Source organism: Balaenoptera ricei, chromosome 8, assembly GCF_028023285.1.
Source record: "Balaenoptera ricei isolate mBalRic1 chromosome 8, mBalRic1.hap2, whole genome shotgun sequence".
NCBI lineage: Eukaryota > Metazoa > Chordata > Mammalia > Artiodactyla > Balaenopteridae > Balaenoptera > Balaenoptera ricei.
Window position 1 is genome coordinate 40,153,400 of NC_082646.1, and position 26,528 is coordinate 40,179,927.

Consider the following 26,528-nt stretch of genomic DNA (forward strand, 5'->3'; position numbering starts at 1 on the left):
TTATAGTTTTTTCAAGGTATTAGAAGCCATCTTTGGAAATCGAATCTTAAAAGTTCCAGATTTGTTTCATGTATAATTTGAACATCATTTTGATTTAAGAACCAACCCTTTAAAAAGGATTTTCTTCCTTTTGAACTGTGGTGTCGTTTATCCCTTCTTTATTCTTCATTACTACTTGCTAATGGATCGCCTTCATGTTTAATTAGAACAGAAAATGCTGATAACTTACCCCATCCAAAACCATAGTACCTTCCAAACATTTCTAGAGGACTAGCACAAGCGTAGTGTATAAAACTGGTTCCTAACGTATGTCCCTTTGAAATAAATGTTTTTGTAAAGATGAGTTATAAGCTTAATATAATTATGCATTATACCAAAGAAAGAAGAGGGGATTAATATCAACACAATATATAGAGTAAATTCAACAAAGGATAAAATTACGCTTAAACACAAGTTCCTAATTTTCTTTTAGTTGGTGGAGGCAGTGGTGATAATAGTTAGCTATCGCTAAGTTTGAGGCACTGAGCACATCTTTGGATGATTATTGCTTGTTGGTTTATTGCTGGTATTATTACAAACACCACACTCTCCTCACTATCTGACAATCAGAAATTGTATATTATTTAGCCCTATGCCTTGTGTGTGTGTTTATATTTACGTTCAGTAAATATCAAACTGACTTAAGAGGAAATATTAATATTTTTCACGTCTATTGCATACCTGATACTAATATACTAAGCACTTCACTTACTCTATGTCATTCGTTCTTAACTACCACCCTTTGAGGTAAATATTATGACCACATACAACTCTGAAAAAAGTGGAGCTGGGATTTGAACCTAGTTTTGTCTGATCCCAGAATGACTATTTTCACTATTGCTGCCTATCCATTCAAATTGGTTTTATAATAGAACAGAGAGATATTTTTAAATAATTTGACTTTTACCTTATTTTATTATGCCTTCAAAGTATTTTGCATTTTAAAGGCATACGTGTAAAAAAAAGCCAAATTTCTTAACCTATAACCTCATCTTTAAAGTGGGAATCATAGTTAGAATTATTGTGAAGATTAAAGTAATAAATGTCAAGCCTTCAACACATGGCCTGGCACATAGCTTTTAAAAAATGGTAACTGGGGCTTCCCTGGTGGCGCAGTGGTTGAGAATCTGCCTGCCAATGCAGGGGACACGGGTTCTGAGCCCTGGTCTGGGAAGATCCCACATGCCGCGGAGCGGCTGGGCCCGTGAGCCACAACTACTGAGCCTGCGCGTCTGGAGCCTGTGCTCCGCAACAAGAGAGGCCGCGATAGTGAGAGGCCCGCGCACCGCGATGAAGAGTGGCCTCCGCTTGCCACAACTAGAGAAAGCCCTCGCACAGAAACGAAGACCCAACACAGCCATAAATAAAAATTTAAAAAAAGAAAAAAGAAAATGGTAACTGTTTGTAGAAATTGTACTCCATCAGTGTGCCTTCCTCCATCCTTACAACAAAGGCACGGAGTCATTGTCATTATTATCATCATCGTCATGATCTCCACTATCACTCACCCCTAGCTCTTTTCCTTCCTAACACGTCCTTTATGCCCTGGGCCCCTCTAAGCTGGCACACCCATTAAAGCAACACTGGATTTAACAACTTTGCTCAACCTTTGCCTTCTGTCCTGCACTGGTTTTCCAGTTGCCTTTGAAAAGTGCTAGCATTTTCATCCCATGTGCCTTACAGCAAGTTCTGTCCCCATTTTCTAGTTTGCACTGCTTCATTTATTCATGTATTTATTTATACAAAAAAAAAAAAACATTTATGGGAAGTCAACTGTACCCTGCGAATTTCATGATGAACATCCCAGCCCTCCAAGCATTTATAATGGGAGATAGATATAAGCAAACAAGCAATTGTGATAGAGAGTGACAAATGCTACCTAGTGGATCTGTACTAGCTTTTAGGGAAGCACAGAAGAGGACACTCAACAGCCTTGGGAGGTCAGAGAAGACTCCCTGAAAAAAGGACATCTGAGCTGAGCCTAGAATGAGTGGGTGTTTACTTGGTAGGGAGGGGCAGGGCAAGAGTGTTCCAGGCAGAGAGGATGTGAACACATCAAAACTGTGGAGAGGAGAAAGAGCTCTGTGAGACTGGAGAATTGCGAGTGTTTTAATATCACTATAGTATAAAGTGAAGAAAGGACGTGTTGAGAGATGAAACGGGAGGAAAGATGCAGAAGCCAGATATAGAGGGGCTTATTTCTATACCATTTTTGGGAGTTTGGACTTGATTCCAAAGGCAATGAGGAGGCGTGAATGGTTTTAACCTGGATGTGCAGTGTAGAGGACGTACTCAAGGGGAAAAGCATTTCATTTCTTTCATAAACACTAACCTTTGAGGGATGGGAGGTGGAGTTCTCAACCTGACGTCTGTTGATGGTCTGTGAATGTTTAGAAGATTTGTAAGCTCCCTGAAATTGTAAACAAACTTGTTAGTTGTATGTGTACTTGAGGGGAGGGGAGAAGAGACAGAATCCATAGCTTTGTGAAAGCCTCAAAAGGCACTGTTATCCAACGAAAAGTTTGAAACCACTGCTCTAGGGGCAGAAAGCAAAAAGCTAACTTACAGAGCAGAAATTTCAGGTCTGCCACAAAGAACCCTTCTAAAGTTGAAAAGTTTCTCTTTTAAGAAAAATTTCTCATTCCTTCCCCTGAGTTACCAAACTCTTCCCACTCCACCCTGACCCACTGACGTTTTGTTCCTGGCCACTCTCCCACCTAAATGCTGCTTCCTCGCTCATGGAACTGTTCTTCTGTGCCAACCCATAACAAGTGTCCACCCCAGAGGCTAAGAATAGACACAGTGTCCTGGTGACTTGAAAATTAGGTAACCTCTGAAGGATGAACTCTACAGTGACCACAAACTTATTCTAATCATTTGAACCAAACAGATTATAAACATATGATCAGGGTTTCCCTGCAGGGTGAAGGAGAATGTTCTGAACAAGCGAAGAAAAACGCCCTATAAAATAGATGAGAAAAGCAGCTACTGTTCAGAGTTGCAAAGCATAAAGAAAATACTAATCTAAATACATCCTTCTGTGTTTTCATATTCTACGTTTCAACATCTCCCCTACCCCCCTCACCCCTGCAAGCCAGTTCTATCAGACAAGCTATAGTTCTCTCAAGCAAATAGACTTTATTCCATTCATTTCTCCTTAACGTATTTTCCTGGATTTGGATATCGTTCTTCATCTTTTCGTTAGGTTTTGTGACTTTGTACAAGTCAATTCCTTAACCTTTCTGGGCAGTGTCTTCAACTGTAAAATGCAGTTGGATAAAAGATGTATAAGTTGCTTTTCAGTTTCTGCTGTTTGTAATGGTGGCTGGAGTGAAGGGCTATTGTGAACAGATGTCATTATAGATATTTTTTATTCTCAACTTGCCTGTTCCTTCCAAGAACTGCTGGGTACTTTTCTCTAAGGCATTTTATCAATTTAATGTAAAAGACCAAAGTACTTAGCCTGACTTGGCTAGTACAGCCAAATAGAGCAAGAGTCAGAAAATTTTTTCCATAGAGGGCTAGATAGTAAATATTTTAGGCTTGTGGGTCATAAGGTCTCTGCCACAGCTATTCAGCTCTGTCGTAGTGGGGAAGCAGCCACAGACAATATATAAATGAATGTGTATGGCTATGTTCCAATTAAATTTTATTTACCAAAAAAGGTAGCAAGTTGGATTTGACTGGTCATGTCATAGTTTAACGACTCTTGAAATAAATGACTGGAAAAAAAATAGATAAATAAATAAATAAATAAATAAAGGACTGGAAACCTGAAGACAGCAGTGTTTTATCCCTTCAGTCGTTCTGTTTAAAAGTTGTTTCCTGGATGATTTCCTGATCATTGTTTTGTTGTCACTGTTATTATTGTTGCTGTGTCAAACAATAACTTTTCATTTATTTTAGCCACTCCCAGCCACCTCACCATCCATGCCCCAAATAAATAACTTAAGTGGGCCTGCCATCTTGTAGGGAATCTGAAACAGTTAAGGCAACTTGTTTCTCAGGCATAGAGATAAATAAATGGCTTCATAAGCAGACAGTTCAGAAGATGAATAGCCTGGAGGAACAGTTGAGCAGTTAGTTCATGGAGACAGGGAAAGAAGAAAAGAGGGAAAGAGACAAGCTGGGGGGAGGGGGAGAAAGATTGAATAGCAAATCAGTTTGTGAGATCTACTGTACAGACTTGCCCAGCTGGGTACTTTATCTTGAATTTGTTTTGCAAATTGCAGATGCCTAGCTCTGGAAGCCAAGAAAAAGAAAGGGCAGTCATTCCACGCCAAAATACTCTCATGGATCCCAAGTAACTTACATTACTTCATTTTTGTGGGGAAAAAATCCATTATATATTCCCCTTCCAAAATAAGAGAAACAGAGAGCCATTTTACCCAGATGCCCAAAACAAGACAAATATTTTTTAGAGGTTTTTTTTTTTAATATTAAGAGAACAATACTTGTCTGATAACTGCTTGCTTTGTGAAACTTTCTATGTCACTGTTCAGCCCACAAAACTGCTTTAATAGTAAAACTGACTGAATTCAGTGAGTATTAATATTTCAGCATACTTCAGTGAAACCAGGGGTATTTTTGTTTGCTGCTTTAGGACATGTCTAATTGGACCCCATTTTACCTTTTGCTGAAATCAACCTACTTCACAGAACCCTCACATTCCATTAAAATGAAACAGGCAATCCTAGCATTTTTATTAGTTAACATTTTTTAAAAAGATATCTCACATATTGACCATGATTTACAGAGCCATTTTATCAAAGTCAGACCTAGGGGCCAGGCCTACACTCTGGTGTTTGTTACTGAGATTTACAAGGTTTTCTTCATACATACTCTTTCTTTAAATATTTATGCCTGAACTTTTAAAGAAGACGGTATTGGTGAATTCACTGTTAGGGCTAGAATAATGAGGTTTGTTTCTAATTTTTAATTTGGACATTCTTTTCAAAAGGACTTAAAAATGGCTTTAAGAGAAATGCAGGTGATAAGAAGAAGGACAGGTAATTTGTCCTCTAAGGAAAAGGGTTTTCCATTTTAAAGAGTTCAGGAGTTCCCTTAATTTTCTGCCAGATTTTAGAGACATGGTTTGTGATCTTGTTAAGTTAGTACTTTCTGTGCTGATCCATGGACAAGCTCTTAAGTCAACAAAGTAACACATTTGGGAAAGCATTCATTTACCATATTTTCCATACATTAAAATATGCATCCAGCTTCCTATAAATGTAAATCAACCTTACACACTGCCACTCACTTGTGAGCATGTTTTGATTTATCCAGCTAAAAGGTTTGGTCATCATATACATGATTTACCAAATGGTCTCCTAACATCCTTGAGACCGTTCTGGAAAATAAATTTCCCATCCATAGTCCAGTTGGAAAACTTGGAAGTATAGACACGCTGCAGAATTTTCCAGCAGGCTGAGGGGTCTTTGATCCCTAAGGCCTGAAGAATGCATGATGTATAATATTGGGTTGGCCAAAAAGTTCATTTGGTTTGAAGTAAAAATAAAAGACACATTTTTCATTTTCACCAAGAATTTTATTGAACAATGTATTCACTGACCCAATGAACTTTTTGGCGAACCCAATAGATGCTCAACAAATATCTGTTGAATGAATGATTAAGAGTAGAGTGAAGATAATAATTCTACAGATATAGCTTGATTATTGGCAGAATTTTATTAAAAAGATACAGAAATGCTTTCATTGGTCTAGCAGTCCTGTGCTGGATTAAAACAAGGATTAAGAAGCTTTTATCATATTTAAGCACTTGGCGTACTACCCTAACTCAGTGGCTTAGCCAATACTATAAAAGAACTTCAAAATCTTAAATACACATCACACACATACACACACACTCACATAGATGTGGAAAACTATCTATAAGTGCATATTAAATGTAAATGTATATTAAATCCCAGGATGATAGGATTAGAAGCCTGTTTTGTATGTTAGCATCAAATACCGTAATTTATTGGTAGAAACAGAAAAAAAAACCACACACAAAGTGAAAGATCATTCAAGTTCATGATTTGAAAGAGACTCTAGAAATCTGAGTTTTCTAGCATATAAAAGACTACATCAGTAAAAATAGCCTAATTCATTCACAACCACACACACACACACACACACACACACACACATACTCTTTCATCTACGGGCTGAGGATGTGCCATTTTTACCATGGCCTTCACAAGCAACTGAGGAGAAAATGAGTGCTGAGGGAGAAACAGATGATTTCTATTAAGTCAAGTTCTACATGGGCTGAGTGTAAGGCAAAGAGTGAGGCTGAATATGGAAATCAAAGCCAACGCATGGGAGCATATTTTTCTTTCAAAATATTTTATGTACTAAAGTTTGCACAACATCTTGGCAATGACAGCAAGCCTGTGTAAGGAGGTGTTTTGTGTTTCACAGCTAACATAAGGGCAAAAAAATGTAGCAGCAGCCAAATATTACTTCCATCATGAGTGGAAAGAATGTGTATGGTAGAGTACATGGTAAGGCCCATGGGCTAAAAACTACAAGGTTTGAAAATCTACAAAATTCGAAAAGAGAGCTTATCTCTTATTTTAATATCTTTTGGTATTGTAAAGGAATGAAACTAAATTTAGTACAGTCCATCTGTTTGATTAGAGAGAGAAAGACAGAGTTACATTTTCTTGGCATGCAGATCTTTTATAAATCTTAGCAGAGGGTAGTTTTCCAGATTTCACTGGAAATTATTTTGATGATGTTCACTGATTCTGCCAACAGTAAGCATTCTGTCACCTCTTTTCTTTCTCTTCATTTTTCCCCTTTGTAAATACTTTTTTGATCTTTAGAAAATAGAAAACTGCCTGTCACATAGTAGATATTCTGTAAAATTTATCAAATTTATTAATGGATGGATGGATACATGGTGACTAGACGAGCCATTGGGAGATGTGGATTTTAATCCTAAGGCACTAGTAGGTATCATACCACCAAATGGAAATGACTATGCATCGCTTTTTAATGCAGTAACTTTGAGTGAGTGTGTCCATGGGCTTTGTGATGTGTGTATCTTAGATTCCCAGGTAAAATATAAGCCAGAGATTCTTTTTTTAATTGAAGTATAGTTGATTTACAATGTTGTGTTAGTTTCTGGTGTACAGCAAAGTGATTCAGTTATATATATAGTTTATACAAGATATTATATAAACCATTATAGTTTATTACAAGATATTGAATATAATTCCCTGTGCTATACAGTAGGACCTTGTTGTTTATCTATTTTATGTATAGTAGTGTGTATCTGCTGATGCCAGACTCCTAATTTACCCCTTATCCCACCCCCTTTCTCCTTTGGTAACCATAAGTTTGTTTTCTATGTCTGTGAATCTGTTTCTGTTTTGTAAATAAGTTCATTTGTATCATTTTTTTAGATTCCACATATAAGTGATATATGACATTTGTCTTTCTCTGTCTGACTTACTTCACTCAGTATGATGATCTCTAGGTACATCCATGTTGCTGCAAATGGCATTATTTCATTCTTTTTTATGGCTGAATAATATTCCATTGTGTGTGTGTGTGTGCGTGTGTGTGTGTGTATGTGTCACATCTTCTGTATCCATTCATCTGTCGATGGACACTTAGGTTGCTTCCATGTCTTGGCTATTATAAATAGTGCTGCTATGAACATTGGGGTGCACATATGTTTTTGAATTAGAGTTTTCACCTTTTCCAAATATATGCCCAGGAGTGGGATTGCTGGATCATACGGTAACTCTATTTTTAGTTTTTTAAGGAACCTCCATACTCTTCTCCATAGTGGCTGCACCAGTTTACATTCCCAACAGTGTAGAGAGTTTCCTTTTCTCCACACCCTCTCCAGCATTTATTATTTGTAGACTTTTTGATGATGGCCATTCTGACCAGTGTGAGGTGATACCTCTTTTTAGTTTTGATTTGCAGTTCTCTAATCATTAGCGATGTTGAGCATCTTTTCATGTGCCTTTTGGCCATCTGTATGTCACCTTTAAAATATAAGCCAGAGATCTTAACTTCAAATGCCTACATGGGCCAAGCAAGTAATAGAAATGAGGGAAAAGGGTGGGTATAATAAAATGAGGAATAGTGGGGACTGTGGCCAACTGGAGAGCACAAGGGCCTACCTGTGTTTAAAAAATGATGGGAGCCAAACATACCACATGTGCAGTCAAGTACACTTACACCATAAGCTCCTTCACAAAAATAATTGTTTCTATAATGTCTCTGCCATACACAAAATAATACAAAGATAAGTAAGAAAAATATTAATTGCTAAAATTTATCTAGAACCTACTAAGTGCCTAGAACTGTTCTAAATTTCATCTGGCCAGTTTTATGTCACGAATGTAATTACCTTCATTTTACACATGAGGAAATTAAGACACAATACTTAGTAAATCTATATTGGTTGCTCTATATAATAAATAATTGGATATTAAGAAATAAAAAATAGCACAGCAAAGAACCAAGTATCAGGGCCCTGAGCTGAGCCCCTAACCCAGATGAAAGAAGCACACTCCAAGGGAGAGTCCTGGTGGCTTGTAGGACATGTGGGGTGAAACCTTTCCCAAGAGCCATGATGGATTTAAAGCTGACAGATCTGACTGGGCATTGAGTGCAGATGTGTTAAGGACAGTTCCTTTCAGCTACTCAGAGGATGTTCCTACCTCAGAGCTGACTCTAATTATTTTTCATTAACTGGTGAGAAGGACCACCCCCTCCCAGTCCCCACACCTCTGCCCTTCTCCCTATAACACTCCCTTCCAGGCGCCTGATTGAGGGTGACCCCTTCGAAGAGTGCTCAATACACATTTGCTGCATGGACAGATGCGTTGACCCAGATTTACAGTAGGAAGCTTTTTCTCCCCAACTCTTCCTGTCTCAACTGAGAGACAATAGAGGATAGTGATTGAGAACTGGAGTTCTGGAGTCAGACAGGCCTGACTTCAAATCTTCCTCAACTACTTACAGCTAAGTGATCTCTCTGAGGCAGGTTTCTCATCTGCAAAATTAGGATGAAAATAATAGTCCTTGCTCATTGTCTCATTGTTCTGTTAGGAGGATGAAATGATATTAATCACATAAAGTGCTAAGCCCGATGACTGGCCTGTAACAAACCTCAGTGCATGGTCATTTTAGGATTATTTTGTATCCCTTTTCCTTGTGGCAGTTGGTGAGCTCTGTAGCCCCAGGGATTATTAAAGCAAGACCACATTTCCTGCATCCCCAGGCTTTGAACTGGTGGCTTTTTTTTTTTTTTTTTTTTTTTTTTTTTTTGTAGTTCAGCAGATAACTAAAGAAAGAGAAGGCAAGTCCACAAGTGGAGTACCTACTATTTACTGCTCATCAGGCATCATGGGAGTTGCTTTATCTTTTTAATCTCTTGTAACCTCACCCAGTCCACCTGGGAATGAAAGTTGGATTTTATTGCTCCCATATAGCTACTGTTTCTCAAAGACCATTCCCTGGATCAATGAGCATTAGAATCACCTGAGTAGGTACCCTATCTGTGGCCTCAGAATTTCTGGAGCAAGGCCTGCCCGGGCATCTGCTTCCTAGATGAGTATCATCAAAGTGGGAGGATCTTTCATTTAGTACTTGTATCATTTAATCTAAAACTTGATTCTGTATTTTCTTGTATTTTACATGTAAGCATGTCATGTCTTCCTTAATTAGATGATAAATTCTCCAAAATGAGGACTATGCTTTGGAGTTTTCTTGTAACCCCAACAGTGCACAGCTCAATCCTAAACACACCATTGGGAATTAGTGACAACACCTGGCTGGGTTTAGCTTTCTGCCCTGCAGGGTGCTGACCTGTCAATGCCTAAACATTGGTAGAGACCTCAAATTAGAATGGCAATTCACCAATACCCAATATTATTTAGTACACAATTGTGAGTCTTTGACCAATACTTCCCTATTGTCAGTTGGTGTTCTTTTACTGATTAATGCACTGAGATTCCCGACTTACTGACCAGGGAGGAAAATTAACAAGTCTCTGAAAGGTGACGTCCCTAACAAGTTTCAGTGTTTGTGAAACAGAAACTCATAGGTCTTCCTACCTTATCACAGAAAGCTAGGCCCCTTCTGTCCAAAATGGTTATTCAACTTTTAAACACGTGAATTGAAATGATTTTCATTGCAGGATCAGCAATGATATGGGCTAACTTTAGGGAAAAGGAAGAACTTGTTACTTTATGATGTGTTTGTTCCTGAGCAATTGAGAGGTTTGCCATATGTTTTTATGGTAATTTTCTTTGACGTGCCATAAATACCTTCTGGAATGCGGAGGTTCCACCATCAGAGTCACGTGGGAGCTTTTCTAGTACCCTAATGTCATTAAACAAACTGCTTTGGTTGCTGTGATATGCAATTATTTCTTCTACATTTGAAAAGCAATTCTCTGATCTCCAACCCATTAACCACGTTTGATCTTAACAAGTTGAAAAATGTTTGGAATCTAAGCTTATGATCTTTGCGCAAGTTTTTTTTTTTTTCTTTTAATTCACAGTAGCTTTCCACCCCCTCCCCTTCTCTTTTTTAGGATCAACACTCTGTGGTAGGCCAGAACACAGGCCCCAGTCCAAGTCCCAACCCCTGCTCAAATCCAAACACTGGAAGTGGTTACATGAACTCCCAGCAATCACTGTTGAATCAGCAATTGATGGGAAAGAAACAGACTCTACAGAGGCAGATCATGGAACAGAAACAGCAGCTTCTCCTCCAGCAGCAGATGCTGGTTGACACGGTAAAACTTTCTCCCAATTTCTACTGCACATACCTATTGGCCCAACAGAGGGAATTCATTATTTTCCATTTCTACTTACTGTGCTTGTCTCTGTGTCCACCTACGGGACAGCCACCAGGGTGTCCTGGCTGTAAGAGAGGCTAAATCTATACATGTAAAGTGCTGCAGGAAAAAAAAAAAAACTTGATTTACCAGTTGCTGGACAGTTGGAATGCATAGCACCTGGGCTGACTAGCCCTGCCCAGCCCAGGAATGTTTAGAACCACCAACATGGGCATTGGTATCAGGCAAAAGAAACCAGTCTTCTCCCCTAGCCCCAGGGGGCAGAAAATAGGGGACAAAACTTTAATCAACTCAAATCCAAACTGATTTTAGAGGTGAAAGTGTTTTAAAGCAACTTTAAAAGCCAGTGTGGAGTTTCAAAACTTAAAATTTGGCCTCCAAAATAAAGCATCTCAGAATAGTAGATGTTTTTTAAGGAAACCGAAAATGTATTTCCCACTTTCACCACGTTTAAGTGGCCTTACCTTAAAGGCAAGATCATTATTTCCCACACATTACCCAAGCATTAACCCTACTTCACTATTTATCTGTTTGTCCCTTCTATATTCTCAAACTCATACATTCAGCAACTGCTCCAAACCCTTTCTGCCTCCTAAGACCAAAGCCTTTTCTCCAAATTTTATTCTTTCCCTTCAAACTATTTGGCCAAATGAAAGAAGAAAGAGGCAAAGTTAACCATCTCCAGGTTGATAGAGCCAAGGTACACAGAAAATAAAATTTAAAAAAAAATAAATTTATACTCCAGGAGCTTTGCAGTAAGAGCCAGAAACCCAGGGTGTGATAAGCGTATAATTCATTCAGTAAATATTTACTAATTTACAATGGGACTACAGCCCTAAACAAGACAACCCTGTCTTTGTCCTTAAGGAGCTTAGAGCCCTCTGGGGATGTCAAATAAATAGGCAATTGTAAGACATGTGATTAAATGCTGTGATGTGGGATTACCAGAAATGGTTTCAGAGAGGAAGTTATATCTACTGAAGATCTGAAGGTGAAGTAGGAGATGGAGGGAAGAACAGGGGAGGGTCCAGCCAGAAGAACCAGCATATTCAAAGACTCAGGGACAATAAAGTATACTACATTATTACATTTGCTGAGGCATGTCACGTGCACAAGGATAGGGAAGTGAAAGGCTAGGAGGCCAGAGATCAGAGACCAGAGGATAAAGCTTGCTAAATCAGAATTTATATTGTCGAAAAGCAATGGAAGGGAATTCCCTGGAGGTCCAGTGGTTAGGACTCTGCACTTCCACTGCTGGGGGCCCCAGTTCAATCCCTCGTCAGGGAACTAAGATCCCTGCAAGCTGCAAGCTGCATGCACAGTGTGGCCAAAAACAAAAACAAAAAAAGAAAAGCAATGGAGAGGACTTTAAAGCATTTTTAACAAGGAAGCACTAGATTCAGATTTGATTTGCATTACAATAAAGGTATAAACATAGCGAGGGAAAATGTAACGGAGGGAAAGATAAAATCCAGCCTGGAGAGATTGAGGATAGTCTCCCAGAAAAGATAAAATTTGACTTTGACTTTGAAGGACTGTAGGATTCTGATGGATACAGTGGTCCACAATTCTAGGTGGAGAGTGGGCCAGTGACCGAAAGGTATAGCCTGGGTGTGTGTTAGTTGGTTAGTTTGAGATTGTATGATGAAATATTTAATGCATAGTGAAAAGTACAAATCATAATATAACAATCCTTTATGATTTTTAAGGAATGACAAATGAAATTAAGTTTGGAATCCAGAGCATGTGAGAAGAAATAGTGAGAAATAAACTTATTTGACCTTGAACAAGGAATAGTGAGAAATAAACTTATAGGTGACCTTGCATGTTGCCCTAAGTTGTAGGGGAACCACTGACTGGATTGCTAAGTGACACAACTAATTTCTACTATAAGTCATAGTTTTGAAATCTCCACTCCTCCTACCCACTCCCTCCCTTTTTATGATCTTCATAAACAAAATAGCTAAGAAACAAGGCCAGTAGAAGAGAAAAACATACAATCTAAGATTGGCTTACTGGGTACACTTCCATCATTCCCATCAACACTACTAATTTGTTGACTTGTAACAGGCAGAGGTTGAATTTCTGGATTCTCAGCTCTCATTAAAAGGCAAGGAAACGTTCCATGAGGGTCCTGTCCTGGCACTGTCCTAACTCCCATGGAGTCCCAGTTGAGTCACCGCTGGGACAGGTGCAAAGGGCAGTAGCTAAGCTGTGAGAGATGAATGAGAATGAGGCTGCTGTTTTTGTGATTTTTATAAACCATTCACATTTCTTTTTGTTTGGCGGACATTGAGGGTGCCTGTGCTTTTTAGCATATCCAGGAAGAAACAGTCTTTGATGCCACTTTACATTAGCATATGTTTTGTAGTCATTTGCAGTCAGTTGGCAAGGCCACATAGGCTCCTAAATTGAGACATTTTCTCATGAAAGTGTATTATCCCGTACTTTCTATTATTTTCCCACCAATGAAGCACAAAGAAGAGAGATGAGTAGTACTTGTTACAATGGGCATCATAATTACCAACACGTTTTGTGCACCTACTATGTGCCAAGCACCATGCTGCGCTTTTACGGAATTAAAGGATTAATCCTTACAATAGGAGTATGAGAAAGGTCCTAGAATTATCCATATTTTACATTTTGAGATAGCGAAACTGAAGCAGAACAGATATGGGCAACAGAAGATTATTTCTATATTTCTAAGATATTTCAATATCTTTTGGGTCCAAGATATTGGGTTATCATGAGACATTAGTTGTGAAGTTAAATTTCATGTTGCACATAAGTAATCTCAGGGATGGCCTGTGAGTTTACACTTGCGTAGAATGGGGATGTCATTCTCTTGCAAATGGAGCAGTCTCCATTGAGTGTTGAAGTCTGGTCTTTGCTGCCCCTCAGCACAAAGTGACAGCGTGGCAATTCTTGTCCATGCGCAAGGCCATTAAGTCTAACTCGTTCGTGAACAAGTACTTTAAGAAACTCAAGTTTCCAGAGCTGTGTATGTTAACACTTTGAACAACCTAAATAACCCCTCAGGAGAATAAAAAGTCAAGAAGTAGATTGAACGTATGTAAAAATAAATCCAGATTTGAAATCTAGTCTTTCATGGAGCAGCAAGGGCCTGATTATCGCTCACACACATGCGTGGATTCTGTTTTCTACAATAGAAACAACAGAAACACCTAAATTGCATAAGAAAATACGATAGATGCTTTTGAAAAAGAGAAGATTTCAGAAAGCCCCATGTTGGCATAAAAATCAAAACTGTCAGCTTGCACAATAGTTTACAGCAGGAATGGTTGCATATTGCCACATTTGGGTTCATGGAACATCTCAAGCTGTTTCTTAAACATTCAGGGTTTGGGCAAAACCAGAAAGAGTTTCACCAACCACTTTTTCCCTTAATTTGTAAACCCACATTTAAAAGAAATGTAATCCATATGCTTCTGATTCGTTTACACTTAGCTCATCAAAATTGTGTTTTATATGAATTACTTGATGCCCCCAAATCCCTGTGAGTCTTTCAAGTCTTTTTCCTTAGAAACAAGAATTTGAATTTGGTTTGTTGTTGTTTTAAAGCCACTTTTTTCCCCTTATAGTAGATTTATTCTACTTAGAAGGTTTGGAATTTGTTGGGAAACTGAGAAATACATGGTTTAAGTGGGTTCTAAGTTGGGCAGCCCACATTTGGCTTCCATCTAATTAACCCATCTGTTACAAGGTTTTCTTTTCTATTTACTGACTTTTCTATAATTATATTGTTCTCTGTATACCTATGCCAATTATTTTTATCTTCGAAAAAGGGGGTTGCTTTGGGGTTCATGCAAAGTTTCAGTGAAGCCATTCTAAAAACTTCCTGATCCATACTGAGAAACAAAAAAAGAATCTCCTGATGTCCAAAACTGATACAACACTCACAGCCAGGCTATTTTGTTCTCTGTTGGACATAAACAATTTTACAGAACACAAAGCTCAGACAGGATTGCTCTGAGACCATGATAAAATGAGACAAAAGAAGGCCACTTCATAATTTTGTCTAAAAACAGACATAAACAAGGTCACTGTGCAACTCACAAAATAGGGAAAATTCCCCTCTTTTGCTAAATGAGTGACAAATAATTCTTTACTCAGTCATAGAATCAACCTCACTTTCTGACAGCTTACAACCTAGAACAAATCCTCGCTTCCTTAGACCCTCCCTAAATCACCCAGTCAAAGCCCAAATCCTATAATAGGTTCTTTCTAATACGCTCCTGCTGAGACACCCTATGGTCCCCCATGATGTGCCTTCTTCCTCGCTCCAGTGAGTGATAAACCCAACAGGTATGTTCCTATTACTGAACGCAAATTCATGTGCCCTACACACAGCGAGGCCAAACAAACCAAAACGTCAGAGTTTGGAGCAGAGAAAGGTTTATTGCAGGTCCAGAGAAAGATTCATTGCAAGGAGAAGGGTGGCTTGTGCCCAAAAAATCCCAAACTCCTTGAAGGGTTTCAGCAAAGGACTTTTAAAGGAAGGTGAGGGAGGGGAGTTGTTAGTTGTTGTAAACTTCTTGGTGTCAGAATCCTTTGTTTTTGCAGCTATCCATGTAGGTCAAGTCTCTATGTTCCCCTAAACCTCCAACAAGACAAATGTTATTCTCTGTTCTGTAACTTTCTATCTCTATAGGAATGGACTCTTAAAGGTCAGAGCCCTGAGAATAGGCTATCCTGTATATTTCAGGCTGTAGGCAACATTCTTTTATAAAAGGTATAGAACCAGCAGAACTAAGCACAGGAAAAGGGCCAGATCTAATACGGAGTTAGATTTGTTCTTCCCTCTACATTCCTGGTGGTCTTTGGCTGAGGCCACTGACAAAATAAAAAGAATGTCCTTGTTTCCTCTGTTAGCCCCCAAACTCACCTACTCTAAAGATCTAAAGGTGGCTGATTCCACAAGGAAGAAAAGAAGGGAGACTGGGAAATTACTGGTATCTGAGAATGGGGTGCAGAGAAACAAAGCAGCAAGAGGCCCTTGCGTTGTATGGCCGGAAAGCCTAAGTTTTTGACTCAGGATTTGGTTTTGGTTCTACCACTGTGTGATCTTGGGCAAGTTACTTAACCTAAGGAAGCTTCCATTTCCTTATCTTTTAAGTGGGAATAACCATACTTACTTTCAATGGTTGTTTATGAGGGGGAAAAAAATAGATAATATGCACAGAATGCCTGTATCAGTATCTGATAGGTTATCTCCTCCAATCTCAGGTTGCCAGATTTAGCAAATAAAAACATAGAATGCCTGAGTGTCCTGCACTTTATCTGGCAAACTTATTCCTACACCTTACACACTTGGTAGGACCAAAATTATATATAGGTACCAAAGTATATCAGGTGTGCTACAAAACAAAACTAGAAATCCTCATCTCAGAATTCAAAGAAATTTTGTCCTCGCTGAAAGCTAATTGCAAAATAAAGAAAATGAGAGTAGTTACAAGACCCAAAACACATGTTGAATGTTAAGGAGAGGTAGAAATTACACTTTCATGCAGGAAATTGAAATTGAAAAGTTTTGTCTCTAAATAAGGTCCACGATTCACCACTATGACTGCAAATCATGAATAAAAACTAAGATCCATGATTCGCAACTATGACTGCAAAATTTTTCTTATATTCTTACTTTTTTGAATCTATACATTTTTACAACTGAGAAAGTAACAATGCAGTTTAATATGTTTTCATTTGTGTTTTCAAGGAGAAAATTGCTCCACAAGATCAGATAAACAGACATTTGACAAGGCCACCCCCAGATTATAAAGACCAAAGAAGAAATGTGGGCAATATGCAGCCAACAGCTCAGTATTCTGGTAAGTGTTCTTAAAAATTAATAAAAATCATAACTGTGCAAAGAAGAAAACTGTTCAGTTGTTAGTATTTCCTCCTTCCCCCATCTCATATTTAATTGTAACATCTTTCTTAGACTCCTTCTCTAGCTCCCATTTAACTTTCAGATCAAGACCAAACTGGAATTTATTTTAGTCTACTCATCAGTTTTTCTTGCTTATTTTTGTTCCTTATTCACATATTTCACTGCTCCCAGGACTACCTGTGAGAGTCAAACAAGCATGAATATTTTCTAACTGCTAGGTTCAACCATTCTCCTCCCAACAGCATATCTTGACCCAGACAGTGTAAGGTAAGCAGACATTTCTCCCTCATAGTCACATTTGTAACTTGCATAGTGCCCAATCTTTTCATCTCCACCTTTGGGCTCATCTCCCTAAGACAAATAGCCCTATCACCAAAAAATAATTGAAAAGCAAATTAAGTCTTTAGGAAGTCTCGCAAAAATACCAAAGGTGGATTGCATTTAAAATATAAAGCAAGAGGGTTCCCTTTTCTCCACACCCTCTCCAGCATTTATTGTTTGTAGATTTTTTGATGATAGCCATTCTGACCGGTGTGAGGTGATACCTCATTGTATCATTGATTTGCATTTCTCTAATGATTAGTGACGTTGAGCATCCTTTCATGTGTTTGTTTTCAATCCGTATATCTTCTTTGGAGAAATGTCTATTTAGGTCTTCTACCCATTTTTGGATTGCGTTGTTTGTTTTTTTGGTATTGAGCTGCATGAGCTGCTTGTATATTTTGGAGATTAATCCTTTGTTAGTTGCTTAGTTTGCAAATATTTTCTCCCATTCTGAGGGTTGTCTTTTCGTCTTGTTTATGGTTTCCTTTCCTGTGCAAAAGCTTTGAAGTTTCATTAGGTCCCGTTTGTTTATTTTTGTTTTATTTCCATTTCTCTAGGAGGTGGGTCAAAAACTGGAGGACACGGGGAGGGGGAAGGGTAAGCTGGGACAAAGTGAGAGAGTGGCATTGACATATATACACTACCAAATGTAAAATAGATAGCTAGTGGGAAGCAGCCTCATAGCACAGGGAGATCAGCTCAGTGCTTTGTGAACACCTAGAGGTGTGGGATACGGAGGGAGGGAGGTAGACGCAAGAGGGAGGGGATGTGGGGATCTATGTATACGTATAGCTGATTCACTTTGTTATACGGCAGAAACTAACACACTATTGTAAAGCTATTATACTCCAATAAAGATGTTAAAAAAACAAAAAAATAAAGCAAAACTTCTTAATGGATATCTCAATATAGCATAGGTGGCAAACACTACCCCTAAAATCCCTCCCTTCCACTCTGTGAACTCCAAAAGAACCTCTTTTACACATAGCCTGTGCTACCCCTGCCTTCTCCAAGTCAGCATCTATTTGAGCCTTTCTGCCCAGAACTCTCTGCAGCTTCTCATGTAAACTAAGCTTGTCCTCTATTTTCCCAAGTTCTCTCTGCTTAAGGCCATAAAGGAGATTCTCTAAAGAAGGAGGGGCTGTGAATATTTCTGTTTATCAATATTTTCTGGTCCTGTTAAGTGTAGTAATCAATATGTTGTTCTCATTTATTTAAGCACTTTCAATTGCACCAGATTGCCTCTTTCCACTAAAATTAGGAATGGGATATATATATTCCACTCTCTAAGATTGCTTTGCTTCAGGGCAAAAGCAGGATTCTCTGAGTCTGTCCTCAAGGAGGTTGAAAGACAATATGGGTATTATTTGGAACATGGCTTCTTATATCATGGCCTATCAGTGGCTTTGGGGGAAGCTAAGAGCCCTCTGAAATATTATATCAAATTCAAGGTGAACGTTTGGGCTTTTCTTTTCCCATTCATATAAAAGATTCCCAAGGATAGCAGTCTAAGACTGGTTTGGTGGCTCTACCATGTTATCAGGGATCCAGGCTTCTTTTGTCTTTACACCCCACCTTCTTGAGCATATAGCTTCCATCCTAAGGGTTGCCTTGTGGCCACCCCATCACCAGTCTTCATATCCATATTCCAGATAGAAAGATGAAAGAGGGGAAAAGGTAAAATGGCCTCCCAAATGAGTCAGATTCCCTTTTTTTTTTTTTTAAATTATTTATTTATTTATGGCTGTGTTGGGTCTTCGTTTCTGTATGAGGGCTTTCTCTAGTTGCGGCAAGTGGGGGCCACTCTTCATCGCGCTGTGTGGGACTCTCACTATCGCTGCCACTCTTGTTGCGGCGCACACGCTCCAGACGCGCAGGCTCAGTAGTTGTGGCTCACGGGCCTAGTTGCTCCGTGGCATGTGGGATCTTCCCAGACCAGGGCTCGAACCCGTGTCCCCTGTATTGGCAGGCAGATTCTCAACCACTGCGCCACCAGGGAAGCCCCAGATTCCCTTTTTAAAGTAGGTTTTTTGGACACTCATCTAGTAACTGCTTTTTTTTTTTTTTTAATTAATTTATTTGTTTATTTTGGCTACATTGGGGCTTCGTTGCTGCACACGGACTTTCTCTAGTTGTGGTGAGCAGGGGCTACTCTTCGTTGCGGTGCACAGGCTTCTCCTTGCGGTGGCTTCTCCTGTTGCAGAGCACGGGTTCTAGGCACACGGGCTTCAATAGTTGCAGCACGTGGACTCAGTAGTTGTGGCCTGTGGGCTCTAGAGCGCAGGCTCAGTAGTTGTGGTACACGGGCTTAGTTGCTCCGCGACATGTGGGATCTTCCCAGACCAGGGATTGAACCCGTGTCCCCTGCCTTGGCAGGCGGATTATTAACCACTGCACCACCAAGGAAGTCCATCACCTAGTAACTTCTGCCTTTAGCCAGAATTTATTCATATGGACCCCCCATCAGCAAGGATGTTTGGCAAATGTGGCTTTTCAGCTGGGCACATTGCTGCAAAATCAAGGCTCTGTTTCTAAGGAAGACAGGGAGGTTGTGTATTTGGGAGGGACCTAGAAGTCTCTTCCATAGTGCATATGGGCATTTTCCTGAGGGAGGTGTCCTTAGCAACCAGCTGCTAACCCCCAGATGGGTAAGAATCACCACTCTAGAGCACTGTACTTCACGTGTCTGCTGAGAATGAAATAAACAACAAGCACAACACAAACTCTTTTATCCTTTTTTATTTCAATCTCAGTACTATAATAATCACCTTGCCCAGAGGTTAATATTAGAAATGATGTATGAAAAACACCTAGAACAATTTCTACCACATATTAAGAGCTTCTAAATATTAACTGTGATTAATATCTTTTTATCTTTATGGAAATTCTCCCTATTCTAGTTGTTTAAAAATACAGCTCTCCTCATAAACCTTCTCAGGGCATATTGTTAAAATAGGGGGCACCTAGAGGGAGTGATTTTTTTTTTTAAATAAATTTATTTATTTTTATTTTTGGCTGCCTTGGGTGTTTGTTGCTGCGCACGGGCTTTCTCTAGTTGCGGCAAGTAGGGGCTACTCTTTGTTGCGGTGCGCGGGCTTCTCATTGCAATGGCTTCTCTTGTTGCAGAACATGGGCTGTAGACATGCAGGCTTCAGTATTTGTGGCACACAGGCTCAATAGTTGTGGCTCGTGGGCTCTAGAGTGCAGGCTCAGTAGCTGTGGTGCATGGGCTTAGTTGCTCCGCGGCATGTGGGATCTTCCCGGACCAGGTGGATTCCAGCCCTCTGCATTGGCAGGCGGATTCTTTTTTTTTTTTTTTTTCCCCACACATCTTTATTGGAGTATAATTGCTTTACAATGGTGTGTTAGTTTCTGCTTTATAACAAAGTGAATCAGTTATACATATACATATGTTCCCATATCTCTTCCCTCTTGCATCTCCCTCCCTCCCACCATCCCTATCCCACCCCTCTAGGTGGTCACAAAGCACAGAGCTGATCTCCCTGTGCTATGCGGTTGCTTCCCACTAGCTATCTATTTTATATGTATAAAATATATGTGTATATATGTCCATGCCACTCTCTCACTTTGTCACATCTTACCCTTCCCCCTCCCCATATCCTCAAGTCCATTCTCTAGTAGGTCTGTGTCTTTATTCCTGTCTTGCCACTAGGTTCTTCATGACCTTTTTTTTTTTTTTCCCTTAGATTCCATATATATGTGTTAGCATACTGTATTTGTTTTTCTCTTTCTGATTTACTTCACTCTGTATGACAGACTGTAACTCCATCCACCTCACTACAAATACCTCCATTTCATTTCTTTTTATGGCTGAGTAATATTCCATTGTATATATGTGCCACATCTTCTTTATCCATTCATCTGATGATGGACACTTAGGTTGCTTCCATGTCCTGGCTATTGTAAATAGAGCTGCAATGAATATTTTGGTACATGACTCTTTTTGAATTATGGTTTTCTCAGGGTATATGCCCAGTAGTGGGATTGCTGGGTCGTATGGTAGTTCTATTTTTAGTTTTTTAAGGAAACTCCATACTGTTCTCCGTAATGGCTGTATCAATTTACATTCCCACCAACAGTGCAAGAGTGTTCCCTTTTCTCCACACCCTCTCCAGCATTTATTGTTTCTAGATTTTTTGATGATGGCCATTCTGACCGGTGTGAGATGATATCTCATTGTAGTTTTGATTTGCATTTCTCTAATGGTTAATGATGTTGAGCATTCTTTCATGTGTCTGTTGGCAATCTGTATATCTTCTTTGGAGAAATGTCTATTTAGGTCTTGTGCCCAGCTTTGGATTTGGGTTGTTTGTTTTTTTGTTATTGAGCTGCATGAGCTGCTTGTAAATCTTGGAGATTAATCCTTTGTCAGTTGCTTCATGTGCAAATATTTTCTCCCATTCTGAGGGTTGTCTTTTGGTCTTGTTTATGGTTTCCTTTGCTGTGCAAAAGCTTTTAAGTTTCATTAGGTCCCATTTGTTTATTTGTGTTTTTATTTCCATTTCTCTAGGAGCTGGGTCAAAAAGGATCTTGCTGTGATTTATGTCATAGAGTGTTTTGCCTATGTTTTCCTCTAAGAGTTTTATAGTGTCTGGCCTTACATTTAGGTCTCTAATCCATTTTGAGTTTATTTTTGTGTATGGTGTTAGGGAGTGTTCTAATTTCATTCTTTTGCATGTAGCTGTCCAGTTTTCCCAGCACCACTTATTGAAGAGGCTGTCTTTTCTCCACTGTATATGCTTGGCAGGCGGAGTCTTAACCACTGCGCCACCAGGGAAGTCCCTAGAGGGAGTGATTTTTAAAGCCTCGACATTTTTTCCATAGCATTTCCATAATGGAAATTCTCTTCTCATGAAACCTGCAGACACCGAGCTGATATTGCTTAATCTCATTAGCAGCCTGTGAACTCTGAGTTATTGTCCAAATTTCTCCTATCTGACTCTGGTCCCTCATCATCAAACAGTGCCCTACACAGTCAGGGCCTTGTGCTAAACCTGGAGATACAAGGAGATAAAGAGACTGCTCCTGCCTTCAAGGGGGATGTAGTTTAGTGGGGACATATTTTAAAACAAATAGCAAGGCCTTCAGTCTTTCCAGGTGTGTACCACGCTAGCTATCCTCAAGCAGTAGGGGATATGCTAGGGTTATAATTGCAACCATGCTCTCTTCACATACTGCCACCCTGATACTCATATGTGTGTCTAGTTCTCTGTTTCTCAGTATCTCTGATTCTCTGGGCCTCCCTGCCTCTCTGCTGGGAGAGTACTTTAAAAGAGTATCTTTCTCCAAGTTATATCTTTGCCTCAGTCTCTCATTCACTCATTCATTCATTCAATAAATATCAATTGAATACCTACTTTGCACCATCCACTGAACTTGGAGAATATGACAGTGAACAAAACAGGCAAAAATTCTTTCTCTCATGGAACTTATCATCCAGCAGGCACTTTTATTTATCTTTCTGGCATTCCATTTTTGCCTCTCAAGATGTCTTGCCATGATGATTTTAACCTCCTCAAGCCAGGAAGATTTCAATGTGTCAGTTAATCACTATCCGATAGGTGGAACCTCCCTATTCAGTAGACTGTGATTGAGTGGTCCCACATTCAATCACTTATTTACAGGTATCAACATAACTAGCTGGCACTTTGAGTCTCCATGTATTTCCCAATACAGAAGCTAAATGCTAAATGAAAACTTGAAAGAGCAAATGCAGCTTGAGAGAGAAAGCTGGAATATCAGGGAAAGCTTAATGAAGGAACTTGGACCTTGGCCTGAGCCTTTGAAGAAAAGATAGGGCTTGGTGAGGTAAGAAGGGCATCATATGAGAAGGAAATGGCGTGAGCGAAAGTAGTTCATGATGTGTGGATAACAGTGCAATAATAACTATTCCTCCTAGAGCAGAGTGCTTTCTGTATGGAAATAATCACTGTAGCATGGATTACATTGAATTTCAGATGTTTGAAGAGATGAGAATTTACCTGTCTTATGGCAGCTTCTTGAGTGGGGATGCATATGAAAATTGGGCATGATTTTCAAGGCCATAGATTTGGACCGTTAATCTAGTAGCCATGTATAGGGTTCATCCACATGTTCTAATTTGGACCCAGGGGTGACCAGTAGCATGGATTTCATGACAGCTGGATAATCAAAGTTGTAGTCTTTGGTCTTGGAACAGAGTAGCTAATTCAAAATGGAAGATTGACTATCACTTCCCTTCAATGATTCCAGAAGAAGAATAAACTAAAGCCTAAAAAACAGAACCATTCTATTTCAGTCTTCTTTCTATAATGTGTAAACTCTTGACCAAGGGGTAACTTAGGGTGATACTTCCCCCCAAAAGGTGTCTTATTCCTTTTATATGATATGCTATGATGATTATTTCTCTTTATTTGTTCTTACACCCAAAGGCAGTCTCAGAGCTGATAAGCTATTGTAAATCGCTATAAGAGAAGAGATAACCTACTGTTATGAACTAATATAATTATCTTCTTTTTCTCAGGTGGCTCATCAACAGTGAGTTTAAACTCTAACCAGGCTTTGGCAAACCCAGTTTCAACACACACCATTTTAACTCCAAATTCCAGCCTCATGTCTACTTCTCATGGGACAAGAATGCCATCCTTATCCACTGCAGTTCAGAACATAGGGATGTATGGGAATCTGCCTTGCAATCAACCTGGAACATACAGCGTCACTTCAGGAATGAATCAGTTGACCCAACACAGAAACCCAAACCAATTGATAGCAAATCAAAACAACCCTCTGATGCCCCGGCCACCCACTTTAGGGCCCAGTAATAATAATAATAATGTGGCCACTTTTGGAGCTGGATCTGTTGGCAATTCACAACAATTAAGACCAAATTTAACCCATAGTATGGCAAGCATGCCAGCACAGAGAACGTCGAATGTAATGATCACATCCAGCACAACAGCACCAAACTGGGCCTCTCCAGAAGCAACAACCAAACAGCAGGAAGCGCTGAAATCTACAGGAGTCCGCTTCCCCCCAGGCACACCTACAGCCTATACTCCAAACCAGTCATTGCAACAGGCGGTAGGTAGCCAGCAATTTTCCCAGAGAGCAGTGGCTCCTCCTAATCAGTTAACACCAGCAGTGCAAATGAGACCCATGAACCAAATGAGCCAGACATTAAATGGACAAAACATGGGTCCACTCAGAAGTCTGAATCTCAGACCCAATCAGCTAAGCACACAGATTTTGCCTAATTTGAACCAGTCAGGAACAGGGTTGAGTCAGTCGAGGACAAGCATAAGCCAGCCATCATCCCTGACAGCCGGCAGTTTTCCTTCACCCAACCAAAGTTCCAGGGCTTTTCAAGGAACTGACCATGGCAATGACTTAGCTTTTGACTTTCTCAACCAACAGACTGATAACATGGGCCCTGCCCTAAACAGTGATGCTGATTTCATTGATTCTTTATTGAAGACAGAGCCTGGTAATGATGACTGGATGAAAGACATCAACCTTGATGAAATCTTGGGGAACAACTCCTAGAGGAGAAAAGGGAGACAATTCACAAACTCCAAGCACTAAAAGGCAGTATTCTACAAGGACTCTGTAAAGGCCAAACTGTTGACTTTTAGTTGGACTCTATGAAGATACCTTGGCTTATAAATGGAAAGCAGAAAGTAACTGTAGCGGTGAACATTTTGGTCCAAATGCTTGTTTTAAATCTCAAACCTGAAAGTAAAACATTGGGATCACTTTTTCCCTGTCTACACCCCAGGACACAGTATCCAGTTTATCCAAACAGAACTGTGATGTTGATGTGTAATTAGTTGTGTAAAATAGGCTTCACAAGCTCCTTTTCTCCCTGAAAGAAAAGTAATAGAACTTCTGGCTTGTTTAAACCCCACATCATGCGGAGGTACTAGTTCCAAGCAACAAGCAACAAATTCCTTAATTTGCTCTAACAGATATGTAAGTGTGGTTTAATCCCTCCACTCTGTCTTTTCATTTAGGTTTCCTAAAACTTCCAGGGTAGATTGAAATGTTACAGATGTGTTTGGAGTAACCAAACTGTGTCCTAAGTAAAGGAAAACTGGAGAACATAGAGAACACCCAGTGGACTATAGAATTTCTTCCCCAGATTCATCCCCTCACTTTTTCAGTTTTCCCACATATCCTATATTTCAAGATGCTGTCACTAGTGATGAAACAAGAACACAGAGATGGCCAACTTTTTTCCACAACCAATTTCCAAATCCAGTTTCTGAATCTTAGATTCAGTCACGACCTATCCTAATCGTACTGAAATATTAGTGCACATGTGTCTGCATCAGATTTCACTACTTAAAAGAGAAAACACCACATTGGGCATTGCTATAAAGGAGATGTATTTGACCACAAATAAATTGGGGTGTTGCTTATTGTGATGATGCCTGCTGGTTAGTCCCCAAGCTGAGTGAAATTGAGCCTGGCCCTCTCTGCTTATTTTGATGACCAGAGACTGATTTGTAAGAAAAGGAAGTTTGGAGACCAAAGCTGGCAGTAGAAGGTATCATATTTTGGTTGAAGATAAGAAGCAAAAAGTCAGGACCAGGGATGGTGGGTACGGGTGTGTACAAATCTACTTCATAGGGTTTGAAGGAAAGCATAATTGAGACAAAAAACAATTTGGCCTTATTTGGACACATTATTTGGGTGAACAGCTAAATAGAATGTGATCTATTAGTAGCAGTCTACTCATTCTTCTGTCCCTGATGTGATGAATCATTGCCACATGCTAGATGGGCCCTTCATATCCAGGTTTTCTCCCTCAGGGCTGAGCACTGTATCAAAGAAAGAGTTCCTATTGAGTTGTGTAACAGATCAGTTGCAAAATGGGAAGATGTGTGCTGATTTGGGATGTATGCAAAATATCACTATCATTTTCCTCATTACAGAGGAACACAGGTTATCTTCAGCTTTTTTAGTCATACACTCGCGTATTCAATTATCAAGTGATATTTAACTGAAATCATTTAATAACTCTTTAAATACCTTTCTAAAAAGAACACATTTTGAAAGTTCTGCAAAGCCCTCTTGCAATCTTTAAAATGTCTAGAAGCACTCTCTTTCTTTTACACAATACCAACATCACTGGCTCGGAATCTTTTCTGTGCTAGGTTGTAAATATAAATAAATTACTTGTTTTGTAAACTTTTGTAAAGAATATTTTGGTAGAAATACTTAAAGCATATTCTTTGGGTTATATTTATACATATGTGAAATAAATATACTATCAAAAGGTTATATTTTATACAAAAAGTAAATTGTTACCTTTTGTATGCTAATATACAAAGTTTTGTATCATATGATGGTTTATTTTTAGCTCTTACACTTCAACCTTAGGTGGTCAAGTGGGAACTTTTGAAAACTATCAAGAGGCTT

At 39.3% G+C, this 26,528-nt stretch overlaps 1 protein-coding gene across 1 annotated transcript in view; it reads left to right on the forward strand.

The window, feature by feature from the left end:
- Positions 1 to 26,232, forward strand: part of MAML2 (mastermind like transcriptional coactivator 2) — a 360,589-nt gene extending 334,357 nt beyond the window's left edge. The window contains exons 3-5 of the mRNA XM_059930545.1: positions 10,610 to 10,813; positions 16,611 to 16,722; positions 23,632 to 26,232. Of these exons, the coding sequence (XP_059786528.1) occupies positions 10,610 to 10,813; positions 16,611 to 16,722; positions 23,632 to 24,650 (1,335 nt within the window). The 3' untranslated portion in view covers positions 24,651 to 26,232. The remainder of the gene's footprint in view (positions 1 to 10,609; positions 10,814 to 16,610; positions 16,723 to 23,631) is intronic.
- The last annotated feature ends 296 nt before the right edge of the window (positions 26,233 to 26,528 follow it).